We start from the raw sequence: 17,845 nt of genomic DNA, 5'->3' as shown, positions 1-17,845 counted from the left end.
TAGCAACACTCTAATCTTTTCTATATAGATTTGGACTAGAATTGACGAGAAACTAATATCAATATTAGTCTTTATTAATGTTGAATAGAAATAAAAAATGGGGCATGGCCAAGTGCTAAGGCAACCGGTTTTGGTCCTGGTATTCGGAGGTTCGAATCCTTATATCCCAGAGCATACCTATTATATTATATATATCATATCAGAATATAGATTTTCTATTTTATATCAGAATAAAAGAAAGATTGCCCTTTTTTAAACAACATTATTTTTTTAAGAGTAGAATAAGATTGGTTATAATCTGATTTTGCTTTCCTATAATGATTGATTCTTATATGAATTATATCTTTTTCAAAAATCAAAAATCGAATCATGTTCAAATAACACATAGATGTAATTGAATCTATTTGTATATAGTTAAGAGGTAAGATGGGAGAATAGATTAAATCATATTTCTATTTAATAAGTTAGTTCTCATAAAATAAAAATACGAGCCATGATTTAATCTGTACTTGTTTTAATTTACCTTTATACAAAATAGTAATAGTCTGGAACACTCTAATAGGATTCTTTTTTTTATTTAGGATTCATCATCTTCATAGAATTGACGCAATAGATAGGAGTTAAACGTCAATGTAAAATACCAATTTCATTATATCCGGTAGTTTGAATTTCATTAAAAAAAAAAAAAATCAAGTTACATATGTAACATATGTCTTTTCTTTGAACCCCGTTTTTAAGTATTTTGTGTTTCTTTTATGAATAATTATAAATATATGATATGTACCAATTGAGACAAAGTGTATTCATACATCTTAGTCATTTTTCGTTAGGAAATAATTGCAGTCAGATTATTGACTCCAAGTCAAATAAACTACGTAGAAAACTACGTAGAAAGGGAGCAAAGGCTTATATATATATATATGTATGTATGTATGTATGTATGTATGTATGTATGTATTGTTATCGTTCTATTTCATTGATTCATTGAAAACTTTATTTTAAATATTTTTAGTTTTGTGACAACAGATTTGTCATCCCTAAATTTTAAATATTTAACTTTACCCTTTAACATAGAATGTTTCTAATTACTTTCAAAGATATTTGTTTAGTCTACCTGATAGGTATGGGGATCCTTTTTTAATTATGATTTATAAAAAAGAATAACAATCCAAAGCCTCTATTCTATCAGTCTTTATCCACCACCTTATGAAAAACAAAAGGAATTTACATTTTTTTAATGGTTTAATCCGAATATGAATTTTTCTCTATTATTATCAAAATGTGATTTTTACTGTAAAGCCTTATTCAAACAATGTAATGATAGTGAAATAAGAAAATTTTCAATTAAGAAGTGTGAAATTGGTGAATCTATTTTAGCAAGTCACCTCAAGATGCAAATTTAAAAAAAAAAAAAAACTTATTTGTGTTATTTATTAGTTCGATTTTTTTTATTCTAGTATTTATATTTAGATTATAATTCTAAAGAAAAAAAAACATAATATATTAAAATAATATTTATTATATTCTATATATATATATATATATATTATATGGGGTTAAATTTAATTCGTACTGATACTTCTTGAGAAATTACCCATTCATAAAAGTATGGATTACTATGTACTGAACGAACCAATGATTATTCATGAGTCCATAATTGAATCAATTACATACTGTTTACAGCAACATACTAGGCAATGTTATGGTAAAACTTCGTTTAAAACGATGTGGCAAAAAGCAACGTGCGACTTGAGGGATATGGTCATTTGTGGATTCTTACATCCATCATTTTCTTTTTATATTAATTAGATAGGAATGAGGGTGCTCTTGGCTCGACATCATTTGTTTTGTTTCACTAGAACCCTCTTTTTTGAGGTCGGGGGTTAGGATGTAAATAGTACTTGATCTANAACCCGCCAAACCCAACCCGACCCACCCATATATTTATTATATATTTAAAATATATTTTATAATTAATAATTTTTTTAAAATAACTAACTCTTCCTATCCTATATAAAAGCCAATTAGTTCACACAAACTCTAGTAAATTATTATTGTTGTTTAGTCATTAGTGTTGTTTGCCTTTAAGGAGTCACATTAATACTAATCTTTGAGTTTTTTTAATATATTTATATTTATATTTTTTTTCTACTCAATTTAATAATAATAATAATAATAATAAATTTGTCCAACCCATGGGTTCAACCCGACTCATGTGGGTTGGGTTGGGTTGGACTTATGTGATGGGTTGGGTTGTGTTGAATTTTTTTTGACCCACTATGAGGGGTTAGGTCAAAAAATCCCCTTAACCCGACCTATACACACCCCTATTGTCCGGTCTCTTGACTCCTGGGTTCTACAACAAACTCCTTTAAATGCCCTGACCTCACTAATTGCTCCAAGTGGTCTTTCAACACCCTGCACTGTTTGGTGGTATGCCCTTTGTCCTGATGATAAGTGCAATACAAATTCTAATTTCTTCTTGATGGGTCACCCCCATCTTGTTTGGCCACCAAAAGTATGGCTTGTTCTTAATTCGATTAAAATTTTGTGCACAGGCTCTTTGAACGTCACGTTGACCTCTCTTGCTTGCGTGCCTGGTTCCTGGATCCTTAAATCCCTCCGAGGTCTTGATTGGAAACCCGCTTGCCGGGTTTGAATTGTGACCAGAGCCTTCCCTTTGTTTTGCTGCCGATCGATCCTCCAACCTCTTGTACTCCTCAATACGCCTAATTAATTGCCTCATATCCTTGGGAGGCCTTTTTGTTAGCGAATCTCGTAATTCAGAATCCTCAGGTAATCCTAACCAAAAAGTGTTTGCTGCAATTTTTTTATTACCCTCATCGATCTCGTTGTACAATTCCTAGTACCTACCAATATGACTTCGAAGTGTTTCCCCGACTCCCATCTTCATAGACAACAATGCATCTACGGGTTGTGGTACATGGCTACATGTCATAAATCGGACAACTCTTGAATTAATTCTCCGAAGTTGTGAATCGAACCCTTCCTCAGCCTGTTGAACCATCTCAGTGTAGTAGGTCCAAGACTTGAGCAAAACACCCTATTCATCAGCGCGTCATTATGACTATGTAGAGACATCATCTGAATGTAATGACTTATATGCTCTATCAGATCCGTCTTCTCAACATAAGAGTTGAACGGGGGCCAGGCAAACTTGCTTGGCATTGGTGCCCGTTCAATCTCCTTTAAGAAAGGTGACCAAGTAGCTCTGCGTAATGCTCAGCTCATAGCATCCATTGCAACATTCCTGGGTTGTCACCCCTCCGGTGAAGTCGTGTCCTTGTTTGCATATTCCCAAGAATGCTCCTTGTATTGATGGGAGCCAGATTGACGGGATGCCTTTCCATGACTACTCCTTACGCTTGCTGACCCCTCTGCATGCTCTTTGCGGTTTCTTCTCTGACGCCTACCTCGTGCTTCTAACTCCAAATCCCTGACTAGTCTATGCAAGTGTTTGAGCTCTTCATCCCTTCTATCAAAACATTCATGTCTGGAGGTGCCAGACATTGATTGGTATGTTTGAAATGATCCCTCCCCTAGACCAGAATGCTTTTCTACTTGCTCGTATCTCCGGTTTTCATCTCTCTTATGCTTCTTTTCTCACCAACTAGAGCCCCGAGAAGACCTTCCAAAGCCATTTTGGCGTAACTTTCTGAGTGTCTCCCAGACATCCTCCCTATGTAAACCTTGGCAGAACTACAGCTATGTAGGAGATCTCCACAGATGGTGCCAATTGTACGTGCCCGAATTCCCTTAATTGATTGGATTCGGAATTGGGCTGAAAATTAATTTATATAGTAGGTAATGGGTTTCCTACTATGGGTAATTCCTAGCCGAGCTTTGGTGATGTACCACCTTATCCTTGTAAAATTCCCTTCCCTCTCTCTCTAAGCTACTCTCCGTATTCTGGTGTTCTCTCTCTCTCTCTCTCTCTCTCTCTCTCTCTCTCTCTCTCTCCCTTTTCACTCCTAATGACCAACCTATTCTCCCCTTTCTCTTCTTTTATTTATAGCTTAAGGCTACTGGGATGCTCATGATTACCATATGGTTCCGTTTGTGTGGGTGGGGCCCAAATTGATTATTCCTAACAAGGAATGGGCTTCGTGGGAAATGGTGTCAATGGCATTGGAACTGGTTCTAGCCTCCAAAAGATTGCTTGGCAGTGATATTCCCCAGGGCATTATCAAGCTGCCGAGGTCACGGGCCACCCATTGTAGGAATATCTACCGACCATGTTGTATATAGGTGGCATTAGGATGCCAGCTTACGTCTAGTGAACCAGTCATGGTATTGGGCTTGGGTTTGAGAATATTTATGGACTTGTCTAGGCCGAGGCCCAAAACCAAATGGGCCTGTGGATGTATGTCGTACACAAACCATAGGATGACTTCAACCTTGATATGCACTATGGTAGCAACAACACAGTAAAATATTTTCTCTATTTGTTACTATACTCTTTGATTAAATATTGGAGGCTAGGATTTTCTCTCTTAATAGCACAAGCTATTTTTGCATCTACCACCTTACTGTAGGTCATGCATAATATGCTTTTTAAATTAGGGTTACAAAAACACAACTCAACTTCTGACTTAATGTAAAACGCATCATATCAAAAAATGAGTTCTTGATTTGATAATAGCTTAAAAGTATAATATTATCTTAGTTTTGGTAGGCATTATAACATCTATTTTGTGTTTATTCCCACACTTATACGTAAATATGAGAATTTGCAAATTTCTCTAAAATATACTCATTATGTGTATTTTTTTTTTGGGTAGGATATTAAAACTAATGAGCTAGACATGCAAACATGAAGGCAAGAGAATCCAAGGTTGAATATCAATTGAGAAGTGTATTTTGAAGAATTTTATGAATCAAAGATATGAGGAAACATAAAAGGAAAGAGATAAATTTGTTTGAGCCAAAGATGGAAAAAAATCCTGGCATGGAAATACTCTTACCAGTTTTGTTATTTTGACCATATCTTTTTACTCCGATGTTGGATTGACTTGATTCTTGCGGCCATAGAAAGAGAACTCGAAGATCTAAACGTTGGTCGTTAACCAAAACTTCAGAATCTATCTTATTCAAGGTGAAAACTGACCTGGAAGTTGATTTACTGTTGAAAAAGGGAATTAACATTTTATATTCTCCTTTTTGGGAAGCATGTGTCTTAGGGTTTTGAATGTTGAAAATATTGAAGTGATACAAGGGAAGCCACATTTTTTTTGGCTGCCGTAAAACCTTATTTTTCATCAATTTTTAAGAGTTTTTATTTTATATGGAAGCTTAAGAATCTAAGCTAGGGTTAGAGTGAATCCCTAATGTTGTAAGTTGTCCACTATTCAATCCAAGCATGTCACACTTTGATTATTTAAATAAATTGTTCTCTTTTTATAATTGTTTAATTAGATTGATATTTGATTTCTAATTCTTTCATAAATCTATTCTTGAGCCTTATTGTTAGAATAGGGTTTTATAATCTCTCTAGTAGAAAGTGGTAATCTTGTTAGATATTACTTTTGCCATAGTATTGCCTCTAGGGTATGCGATATTTTTGAGTTTTTCTAGCAAAGTTATTATTTTCTAGACTAAATTGTTAGAACAATTGATGAATATACAAAAAGAGTTTTATTAATAAAGCTTATTTCTAAGTCTTCCAATCTGATAGTTTATGTATTTACTTATTCGATTGTGTACTAAATTGTATTGGTAGTGAATGCTTAACAATATTGGTGGACAAACCCTAATGCCCCAGTGATTTTGATTATTGAATTTTACCAAACTTTCTTTTTCCTAAGTTTCAATCCTATTTTTCTATATATTATTGGTGCTTTTGACGTGTTCTTGTTTTCCTTTTCTTAGTGGAATGACAACCTTAGCTACACTATAATTTCCGTTACAAAATTGGATGACATTAGAGTCTCAATCTATCTAGAAGCTGTTGAGTTTGTCTCAATTGATCTAGAAGGTTTTGAGATTCTAGAAATTACTCTTTCTTTGAGCTAATCTTAGATCTTCGTCTTCAACTTGAAATGTAACACTTAGACTCAACAAAACTCAAATTTTTACCGTAGTTTGTCAACATTCAATCTATTGATCTTAACAAATACTACTGTATAGACTCACCATTTTAGGTAGAAGTGACCCAACCTCATTCTTTGAATAAGTGGTTGCTTTGTGACAAGAAAAGAAAAACCAAAATATGTGAGAGAGAGAGAGAGAGGTTTGCATTCAGTAATGTACTGTTTATGGAAGTTTAGGAATAAATTACTTTAATTAAAAGCTTTGTGGATTTATGTTTAAACGTACGTTGAAGATGGCTTGTTTGACTTTGATACCTAATTCACATCGCTAACTTTAAGGGCCCTTGCTCTTTGTTCTATTCCTTCTTTTAAATACAAGATATCGATCATATCTCACTTTTAATTGCGTCTTAACTAGTTAGTAGTCTTTCTCAAAAAAGAAAAGAAAAAAAAATCTAGTTAGTAGTGTGACACATATCATCAGAGAAAAGTAAGTTAGGTTCGTCAGCTTTGTGTCTCTACTTTCAAATTCATTGCCCTTCATTACGATGAAAATGCCATCAAATGGCTTCAATATAAACAATTATATATTGTAGCCATCAAGACATAGCAACCTTTATAAAGATGACAATACCATGGTTGGAATTAACCTAGTGTATTCTTTAACACAAAGCAAAGTGTTAGGTTCTAAAGACTTAGGATTTGATGTATTTAGAACTCTAATGTGTAATGTTGGCAAACCATGATTAAAACAATATGTTTAGTCTTGTTTAGGCTTGCTCAAAGTTGTGTAATTCATGTAAAGTTGAAATCGAGAGGCTGCAGATGCATTAGTGTATTTCGGCCTGGCTAGATCGATCGAAGGATAGACTCGATCGATCGAAAATCGGCCAGAATGTTTTTCTGCAGAATTTCCAACCCTATCTCATTAAACGTTTTGAATTTTATGTTTTTGCCCTAGGTATATAAGGCAAAACCCTTGCCACGTTTTTGAGAGTTGCTCTGGTTGTATTGTTGCTTGTATTTTGCAGTTTGTATGAATCTCTTGTGAGATCCTTGAGGAGCTTTCCTTCACATAAACTTAGGGTTTTTAAAATAGAGATATTATCAACATTGTTAGGTTCTAAATGTTTAGAATAATTGGCAAATCGTGAACACAAACTTGTCTAGATATAGATCTTAGAGTCTATAGGTTTTATTAGACAATGCTTAAGGTGATTCAAGTTAAGATTCAAGAACATGCAAGCTGCAGGAAGAAGACTTCATATTTTGTCTGGTTTGATCAATCGAAGAACAGGCTCGATCAATCGAAAATCGTATCTGCAGAATTTTAAGTCGGCCCAAACAGTAGCTTAAGCCTATTAAGGATTAGGGTTTCAGATCTACTTCTCCCACTATATAAAGGAAATCCTAAGCCAGGTTTTTGGGACTTTCGTGAGAGAGAAGAGAGTGCCTCTTTTGTATCTAGGGTTTTGTACCAAAACCTCTCTAAGTCTTTGTTGCTCATATTTTATGGTTTGTGTGAATCTCTTGTGAGATCTTTGAGGAGTTTTCCTTCACATAAACTTAGGGTTTTCAAGGTAGAGATTATTTTAACATCTTGATGATCAACTCGGTTGCTGCCATTGGAGCTTAAAGAATAACAAGCGTGGGTGCTTGTAGCTGATTGGAGAATCTAAGAAAGAAGGAGTCCGTGGATTCGGAGCTTGCACGTGGTCATGTCAGTAAGTTCTACTGGAGGGTAGCATTAGGAAGTCAAGCGGGGAGTTTGTAAGTCCTTTTGTATGAACTTCGATTCTTTTGCATAGTGGATTCAGGTTTACCTTGAGGATAGCTAGGTCAAATCCTCCTCAGGTTTTTACCGTGTGGTTTCCTAGGTCATCATATCTTGTGTTATTTACTTTTCCGCTGCTTTATATTCTTGATATGATTGTTTGATTGTGATAACCTAGATTTGCATAATTTGACTAAGTTAATCACTTGGCTAATTAACTAGGCTAATCTGGTTGGGTTAAGGGGTCTAAATTTCTAACAAGTGGTATCAGAGCAGGTTGCTCTTCTGATTCAGATCTTTTGATCTAAGAGCTGATCCTTGACCCTTATTGTCATGGATAATTTGAAGTGTCATTCTGATCATGTTTCTGCTGATTTTATTGATGCTAGTGATGTTTTGAATAAAAAGGGCACTATTGTTTATGTTGATTTTTTTGATGTTTTTATAACTCTTCGTAAGGAATTATCTAAATCTTTGAAAATTACTAAGAAATTTAAGGAAGAGTTAAAATTGGCTAATCTTGAAAAAGAGGAATTGATTGTGAGATTAGATGAGTCTAATAAAAAGAATGAAATTTTGAGAAATCAAATTTCCTCTCAAGATGAGAAGATGAAAAGCTTGGAAGAAGATGAAAAGCTTGGAACAAGAGTTAGTTGAATCTAAAATTAAAATCGAAAATTTGACTAGTATCAAGCCTGCTGTTGATAACAGAAGTATTTCTATTTCTCTTAAGCCTAAAATTGAGAAAGTTTATATCCCTCCTTTTAAGAGGAATAATAAAGAAAAAACTTATTTTGCTAGGTTAGACAAAGGTAAAAGTTCTGATGTAGATGCTGAAGTTTCTACACCTAAGTCTAAACCTATTGTTAAAGAGCACAATAAATCTATTTTTGTGCCTACTTGTCACCTTTGTGGTGTTGTTGGTCATATTAGACCAAATTGCTCTTTGTTGAGGCAAAAACCAAAATCTGAGACTAGATTTGCTGTTAGGAATACTGATGTTCCTAAATTTGTTCCTGTTTGCCACTTTTGTGGTGTTCGTGGTCACATTCATCCTAATTGTTAGTAATTTAAATTTAAGTATTCTGTGTTTCAATTTAGGATATGTGATGATATTTCTCCTGCCATAAGTCCATATAAATTGTTTCATATTCTTTTGAAAAATTTGAGCTTGTTAGCTTGTGAAAGGAATTTGCAGGATTTTAGTCTTTCTCAGAAGATTGGTGTAGTCCCTCAAATACACTCTGCTTCTCATGAAGTTTCACCTACAAAGTCGAAGAATCGTGCTATATGGGTAAGAAAAGATTCTCCAAAGTGAGTGTTGCTAATTTGTCCTTGATTTAATTCTTTCAAATTAATTGTGGACATGTTTTGTTTTTGTTTTTGGTTGTTTTGTTTTTTAGGTTGTGTTTTATTAAAAAAAAATCCAAAAACATTGAAAATTTTCAAAAAGAAAAAAAATATTTTCTTTTGTGTCTAGTTTTATTTTTCTTGAGGATTACATGAGTTATGATATCTCTCTTTTGATTTAGAATATGCTTGACATTGTGAAGAAACTTGAATAGTTTGTGCTAAGCTATTTTTGATTTTGTGTGAGTATGTACTAGTTTGTACATGTACTCAAGGGTTAATTAAGAAATTGATATTTCTTATTTGTGTACCCTCTATAGCTTAGTTTTGCACTATCATGCATTGCTTTTGTATTGTTCATTGAGCATAATGTGTGCTTTTGTCTTTGGTCATAAATTTTTTTAAACCAAAAAGTTTTTTGTGTTTTGTATTACACATCTTGGATTTATAATCAAGGATTGGCCATATTATATTTACATGACAAGTTTATGTACCTTGATTAGCTTCGATGAGCTTATTTATTGCACTTTACTAGTTGAGCTTTGTAGTGCATGTTGTGTGGGAAAGATGTTTATAGTTTTTTATCACTTTGTCTTGATCTTGAAGTTACATGTCTTTGACTATCGGACTTGAACTTTTTGAGAAAGGCATAAATAACCATCTCACTACTGTTCACTAGCCAATTATGAACACCTTAGTGCATATCTTAAGATTCTATACTCGAGAAAGTGTAGCACATGCACAAAAAGAACATAAGGTGTAGCCTTGGTTTAATTGCTAAATGCTTAAAATTGGTGTGTACTATTAGGCTTGATGCCAAATCACATAATTAAGATTGGTGTGTATATTATGAGGCAAAATTCAAGAAACTTTTCATGATTGCAAACTTTTGTTCTAGGAGATGTGGGAGTTATATGATGTAACTCTTTAGGTGATAGTCTCTTTTAAATTCTATATGATGAATTTTGTAGACTTTGTGATTAATTGCTATTCACATATCACCTCACATGTATCTCAAGTTTTTGCTAGTTGCACAAACTACACAAGTTACTCTTTGCTAAACTTGGTACATTATATTGTGTGTGATTTTGTTGTGGCCATCCAGGATTAAAAGTTCCTTAATTTTAATGCAAAATGTGTTTAATGTTTGCGCTTTGAGGACAAATTGATTGAAAATCTTGATTTTGGAAGATCTGGGTTGAATTCAAGTATTTTTGAAAAACTTTTCGTCTCATACTCATACATTTTTTATAAAACAATGTGTTTTGAGGAGTTTCTGCATTAAAATGCTCTGTTTTCAAAAATCTGATTTTTCCAGGCTTTCGATCAATCGAAATTGCGATTAAAATTATTTTTGGTTTGAGTTTTCCTGACTCGATTGATGTTCGATCGATTCTTGATTGATGTTCGATTGATTCTCAATCGATCGAAATTGAAAAATTTTCAGTTTCTATGTTTTTGACCAATTTTTTTTTCATGCATCATTTGTGTTTAGGATTCACATGCATTGCATTGTTTTTGTATCCATCTTGCAGTTTTGCAGTCATATCTCTTATTGCTTTCACACATAACATGTATACACTTTGCTAAATTGGGTACTCAACTTGATTTAAAAATTGATTGATTAATTTTTGAGTTTTGTACATTCTAGTATATGCTATTTCTTATGTGTGAACTGTAGAAATTTTTTTCTTAAAAGATATGATGGATAATTAATGTACAAATATTTTCTCTACTCACGCAACTGTTTATGGGTCACATAGTGCCCTGTTTGCATTTTATTCAAAGAAAGAATATTTTTTTTTTCATGTGTATCCTCAACTTAGTTTTGTTTAAAACTTGATTTGTGTCTTTTTATTTATCCCCACCTCCTTTATTTTTCCCCAAAACCGTTTTTCCCAAAACTTGTTTTGTTTTTCCTATTTTTATAGGGGGATAAATTTTTTTAACCTTTGTGGTTCTTAAGGGGAGTTGTCTCTATTTTCTCTTACTCTGTTGCGTATATTTTCTGTCTATCTTCTAATTAGGTAGTCTTTATCAGTACGTGACAAAAAGGGGGAGACATAGATGATCTGTTTGTTTTGTTTAGGGGAAGAATATATAAACTTTTTGATGTATCTAACTTAGGGGAGAGTTAGAATTTATTTTGATTTATATGTTTCTTGTTTCACTTCTTATTGATTTATTCTTATGAGTTCTTCATTGGTACATATCTTTATTTTGTGTTATGTGAAATCAAGAATTTATTTTTGTTTACTTGTATTTTCCACACATGCGTTTATGCGTTTTGTTTAGTGTTTCAGGAAATATACAAGTTGATTCAATTGAGCTGTTGTCTATACTTGCAACTGATGGATAGTAGTTAGGTTTAATTTGTTGTAATGGGCATTTTATTGTATTGGGTTGTTCTTATATTTGAGCATTTCATTTTGTATGAAAGTTTTGTCACGAATTGCCAAAGAGGGAGTTTGTTAGGTTCTAAATGTTTAGAACAATTTGCAAATCGTGAACACAAACTTGTCTAGATATAGATCTTAGAGTCTATAGGTTTTATTAGACAATGCTTAAAGTGATTCCAGTTAAGATTCAAGAACATGCAAGCTGCAGGAAGAAGACTTCATATTCTGTCTGGTTTGATCGATCAAAGAATAGGCTCGATCAATTGAAAATCGTATCTGCAGAATTTTAAGTCGGCCCAAACAGCAGCTTAAGCCCATTAAGGATTAGGGTTTCAGATCTACTTCTCCCACTATATAAAGGAAACCCTAAGCCACGTTTTTGGGACTTTCGTTAGAGAAAAGAGAGTGCCTCTTTTGTATCTAGGGTTTTGTACCCAAACCTCTCTAAATCTTTGTTGCTCATATTTTACGGTTTGTGTGAATCTCTTGTGATATCTTTGAGGAGCTTTTCTTCACGTAAACTTAAGGTTTTCAAGGTAGAGATTATTTCAACATCTTGATGATTAACTCGGTTACTGCCATTGGAGCTTAAAGAATAACAAGCATGGGTGCTTGTAGCTGATTAGAGAATCCAAGAAATAAGGAGTCCGTAGATTCGGAGCTTGCACGTGGTCGTGTCAATAAGTTCTACTGGTGGGTAGTATTAGGAAGTCAGGCAGAGAGCTTGTAAGTCCTTTTGTATGAACTTCGATTTTTTCGCATAGTGGATTCAGGTTTACCTTGAGGATATCTAGGTCAAATCCTCCCCAGGTTTTTACCGTGTGGTTTCCTGGGTCATCATATCTTGTGCTATTTACTTTTTTGCTACTTTATATTATTGATATGATTGTTTGATTGTGATAACCTAGATTTGCATAATTTGACTAAGTTAATCACTTGGCTAATTAACTAGGCTAATTTTGTTGGGTTAAGGGGTCCAAATTTCTAACAAATATCTTGATGATCAACTCAGTTACTACCATTGGAGTTTAAAGAAACACAAGCGAGAGTGCTTGTATCTTGTGGAGAATCCAAGAAAGAAGAAGTCCGTGGATTCAGAGCTTACACGTGGTCGTGTTAGTAAGTTCTACTGGTGGGTAGCATTAGGAAGTCTAGCGTGGGTGCTTGTAAGTCCTTTTGTATGAACTTCAATTCTTTCATATAGTGGATTCAATTTTACCTTGAGAATAGCTAGGTTAAATCCTCCCCAGGTTTTTACCGTGTGGTTTCCTAGGTCATCATATCTTGTGTTATGTATTTTTCCGCTGCTTTATATCTTGATATGTTTGTCTATTGTGATAATTCTAGTGCTATAGATATATCTAAGAATCCTGTTCAGCATTCTAAGACCAAACTTTGTGATTTTTTTTTTTTTTTTTTTTTATTGACAAAGTGTCTTTCTAAACTAATTTGGAGATAAGACCTTCAAACTACTTTAAAATTGTGTCATATGTCCTTCCAACTTAGCGAATGTTCTAAGAATATTGATTTAAAAAATCTTTTTAAAATCTTTTTATAGGAAAAGAAAAAAGTAATTAGCTTTTAATAGTTTTTTATATTTTCTATAAAAGTAATATTAAAAATTTCCTAAAATTGTCCATTAACAAATTTTCTAAATGCATCCATTAACAAAACCCTTTTTTTTAATTAAAACTCAACTAACTCAACTTAACCATAGGTGGTGTGGGTGTGGGGTTTAGTTGGGTCAAGTTGGAAAGACACATATCATCATTTTAAAGTAATTTGAAAAGTTTTTCTCTAAACTAATTTAGAGTATATAATAATTTAAAAAATTATGTATATTATTTAAAAATTTTACATATAATTCATTAAAAAATTATATAACTAAAAGTATAGTCATTTTAACCATTAGTAGTGAGTTGAAGGAAATTTTCTCCAAACTAGCTTGGAGATAAACAATTCAAAAGAAAAAGGTTTGGAGGTGAACTTTTTTCTCAATTTTTTTCACCTTTTTATCCTCTCTCGTTATACTGTGAAAATGGATACCCGTGTATTTTGAACTATGGGTTTGTTCTCTCAGATGATTGCCTTCTCGAAACAGAATGAACACTTCAATTTATAAAGGAAGCATAGAATTGAAATTCTCATATGGAATTTATAGCATGTAAAAAAATGGAGATGGCTTGGCTGATAAAAATCAGAAAATCAAATTATTTTTAATATGAGTATCGAAACATCATAAAGACGCAAATCTTTAAAATACAACCATTGTTGTTCTTCCTTTTACTTCTTTTTAGTAGGATAAGAAGCCATTTTGTAGATTCCACATATCCCTTCAGGCTTGCCATTGTTTCTCTTCATCCTTATGTAGCCTTTCTCTCCCCATTTCGGTCCCCATGAATTCTTCACAATGATGTAATCCAAACCCTTTGATGTCCCATATCCAACCGCAGCCACACCATGATCTAGCTCAGTTCCACAATGGCCATCAAAAATACCCTACAGATTCATCAATGTCATTTATATTAGAGTTGGGAGATTGATAAATATAAACATCCAGGCATATGTGAGTAATTATTCATTGCAGGTATATATGTTGTTGAGTTCATAGTAAGCTTACCCCACTATAGAATTGAAAGTCTCTACTAGAAGCCTCAATAGCCACACTGAGGGGCTGGTTTGCGAGTGCCTTCAGAAGGCTTAGTTCATTGTTTTGCGGCACGTCATGGTAGCCACTTATGGTCACTACATCCAACTCTCCCTGATAAAAAATAAATAAATAAATTGAAAATATATATATTGGTAGAAAATCTACATCTAAATTTTTATTTTCCTAAAAGGAGTAAATAAGATCAACTTAATTGGATGTTAGCAAATTAATTAGCATATATATACTTGCCATGTTCCACAAAATATGAACGAAATGAAATTAAAAATCATTCCATCAAAAAATAATCATCAAATTCAGTAGACGAATAATGTTAGCTTAATTATATACATTTGTTTGAATTACTATAATGTTAGCTTAATTAGGGGATTACTGTGATAACGGGTCGACAGCCTTAATCTATTATTATATACAGGGCCAATGTATACTTTTTGATAATGGGCTTTGATGAAGCCTCACTCTTACCCAAACCTGGCCAATTTGTAAAGCTTTCAGGCCGAGGCCTAGACTCCCGGGAAATAAAAAATAAAAAAAAAAAATGGCTACTACGGGTTTTCTACTTACCCTTTTCATCTCACAATTCCCTTCTTTCATGAGGTAAGGGTAGTCTTCTTCTTTATGAATTCCTCCACTAGAGACGATGTAAGCAAACGCATAATCCATGAGACCCCCATTGCAGCCACTATTGAACTTTGTGTCACAATCAATTAGCTCTTGCTCAGACAGTGAAGTCAAATTTCCTGTAACGATTTGGTTTATGCCCTCAACTGCAACTATGGTCGAAAATGCCCAGCAACTACCTGTGTATTCCCAAAAATTTTGTCAATCAGGATATTAGCCATGACAAGGCCCATCTAGATTAGGTTCACTTAATTTAGATATTCTTAAAAAGTTGAATTATTACAGTCAACGTGAATTTGATGCGTAGGCCGTAGAGTCGAATATAACCATGTAAATAAAAACCCCTATGGTAATAGTAATAAAAGCAAGCCCAATAGGCCATAGGACAGAGTGATATGTCCCACAATTTGTCTTTAAAACTTGTTGATATATGTCAACTTGAAATCATGAATTCCACTTATAAAAAGTTTAATATCCTAAGAAAAGAATGTCTAAAGCATTTTATATAGAGAGAGAATACTGTGTGTGAAAAAAAATGCATAATTATAAACCAATTTGAAATTATTTTTTACAACACATTACATGATCATTTATAAAATTATTTTTATATATTATTATTTGTATTTAATTAAGTCACATAACTCGTTAAAAAAATTATATAACTAAAATTACACAGAGGTACTTACCACATGAGCCCTGGTTCTTGATATTAGTGACAGCTCCTTTCTTCCTCCAATCCACAGACTTGGGCAAATCCGTGACATCTCTATAAGTGAATTCCTCTGGGGACTGCCTCTTCTTAGGCAAGGCCTCGTTCAGCCCCAGATACATATTTTTGAACTCTTCATGGCTCAAATCTGCAAACTCATTTAATCCAAGCCAGTAGTTGCTAACCTTTTTATTAGTGTCGTCGATGTGTTCCAAATTATCCTTAAAAATCTCTAATCTATGCAACTTTTCCTCAATACTCTCATAACTTTTGTTGTGTTTTGACATCCACGATTCAAAGAGCTCAATGAGTTTACCAATGGATGTCAAATCGTTTGGCGAATAGCCCACGATGGAGAAATCGTGAGCTAAAGCAGAACAAGCCAAAAGGCATGCGGAGCAGGCAATGAGTGCCTTAGAATATGAAGAAAGTACCATTTTTTTAGCTAGGGTTATAGTAGGTTCTTTTCTGGATAAGGGAGAAGAAAAATGAAGGGGTGGAGATCAATGGAAAGATAGGAGTCGTCTTTATAGGTTATGTTTCATATGTTTCTTTCAAGTAAAGTTAATAGAATTTTCCTCTGAATACTGAGTCTTTAAGCTTGGTTCTTTTAGCAGGCTTTGAATCAAAGCATACGATCATATGCCTTAATAATACAGCGGTGACCAACTCTATCGTGTGTTATCATATTGCACGTAAGGAGTTTCAATGAGTCAGTCACAAAAATTACATTTACGCAAAGGGCTTTCTCTCTCTCTCTCTCTCTCTCTCTCTCTCAGACACAGACACAGACACGTGTCTTTGACAATTTGCCTGTCTCGCTATATATGTAAATGGGGAAAATCCATTTATATATAGTATTTCATTAACTAAAAATGAATATGTCACTACATAATTTTAAATCACATATCATTTCTCAATTGATGAACTAAGATTTTAGATTATGTGTGTATGTGTGTGTCTATATATATATATATATATATGAGGATGAAAAAAAGTTTTTTTATTTTAGAAATAATTATAATACACTGCTAACTTCGCAGTTCGAATCATTTTTCCCTCAAAATTTTCAAGCACTTTATACATAATTAGGAGGTGTCAACTCAGCTACAAGGCCCTTGGCATGAGGATGAAAAAGTTCATTATGAAATTTTAAAATTTTGATTTAGACCACCAACTAACAATTTAATGGATAGTAATCAAACAGACTGAACAATCACAATAAAATCAATCATAAGTTTGTCACTGGCCACCACAATCCAAAAGCAATAAAGACAATAAAAAGAAGTAAAACGAACACATATAATTGTTGACAAAGTGGAAAACTTTTGAAAATTCCTTAAAAGAAAAGAGAAATGACATGTCAACAATATTTTTACAACATTTTTACAACAAATTTTAAGTGGCAGATTATTACTGGTTGGGCAAAAAAGTAACTTTAGTATTAGTTTTAAATAAAAAGAAGTAAAACAAACACATATAATTGTTGACAAAGTGGAAAACTGTTGAAAATCCCCTAAACATGAGGATGAAAAAGTTCATTATGAAATTTTAAAATTTTGATTTAGACCACCAACTAACAATTTAATGGATAGTAATCAAACAGACTGAACAATCACAATAAAATCAACCATATGTTTGTCATTGGCCACCACAATCCAAAAGCAATAAAGACAATAAAAAGAAGTAAAACGAACACATATAATTGTTGACAAAGTGGAAAACTTTTGAAAATTCCCTAAAAGAAAAGAGAAATGATATGTTTACAATATTTTTACAACATTTTTACAACAAATTCTAAGTGGCAAGTTGTTACTGGTTGGGCAAAAAAGTAACCTTAATATTAGTTTTAAATAAAAAGAAGTAAAACAAACACATATAATTGTTGACAAAGTGGAAAACTTTTGAAAATCCCCTAAAAGAAAAGAGAAATAATATGTCTACAACATTTTTACAAAAAATCCTAAGTGGCAAGTTGTTACTGGCTGTTATTATTGGAGCAAAAAAGTAACTTTAGTGTTAGTTTCAAATTTGAACCAATAACAACTAACCACCTGTGATTTGTTATAAAATTCTTGTAAACGTAGCATCTCTCAAAAGAAAAAACCACTATAGAGTATCCTACCGACGAGAAATTTAACTATTGAAGTAATAGTTACAAATAGTATAAACTTACAAAACCTTTATAAATAAACTCTTCTCACAACCTCAACAAACAAATTGTGGACCTCCCATTACATTAGCTCCAGAACTCTAAAATTCTTGTATGCAATC

The 17,845-nt window shown here is 33.1% G+C and overlaps 1 protein-coding gene across 1 annotated transcript; it reads right to left on the bottom strand.

The window, feature by feature from the left end:
* Positions 1 to 13,761: 13,761 nt before the first annotated feature.
* Positions 13,762 to 16,065, bottom strand: LOC111990309 (cysteine protease XCP1). Its single transcript, XM_024022097.2, has 4 exons — positions 15,549 to 16,065; positions 14,806 to 15,041; positions 14,194 to 14,334; positions 13,762 to 14,072 (listed from the first exon to the last, which is right to left on the bottom strand). Exons 1-4 carry the CDS (start codon positions 16,006 to 16,008, stop codon positions 13,857 to 13,859), a joined length of 1,053 nt encoding a protein of 350 aa, XP_023877865.1. The 5' UTR covers positions 16,009 to 16,065; the 3' UTR covers positions 13,762 to 13,856.
* Positions 16,066 to 17,845: the final 1,780 nt, after the last annotated feature.

The sequence above is a fragment of the Quercus suber genome, unplaced genomic scaffold (genome assembly GCF_002906115.3).
Source record: "Quercus suber isolate HL8 unplaced genomic scaffold, Cork oak 2.0 scaffold_784, whole genome shotgun sequence".
Lineage (NCBI taxonomy): Eukaryota > Viridiplantae > Streptophyta > Magnoliopsida > Fagales > Fagaceae > Quercus > Quercus suber.
This window is presented reverse-complemented; position numbering and strand designations above follow the sequence as displayed.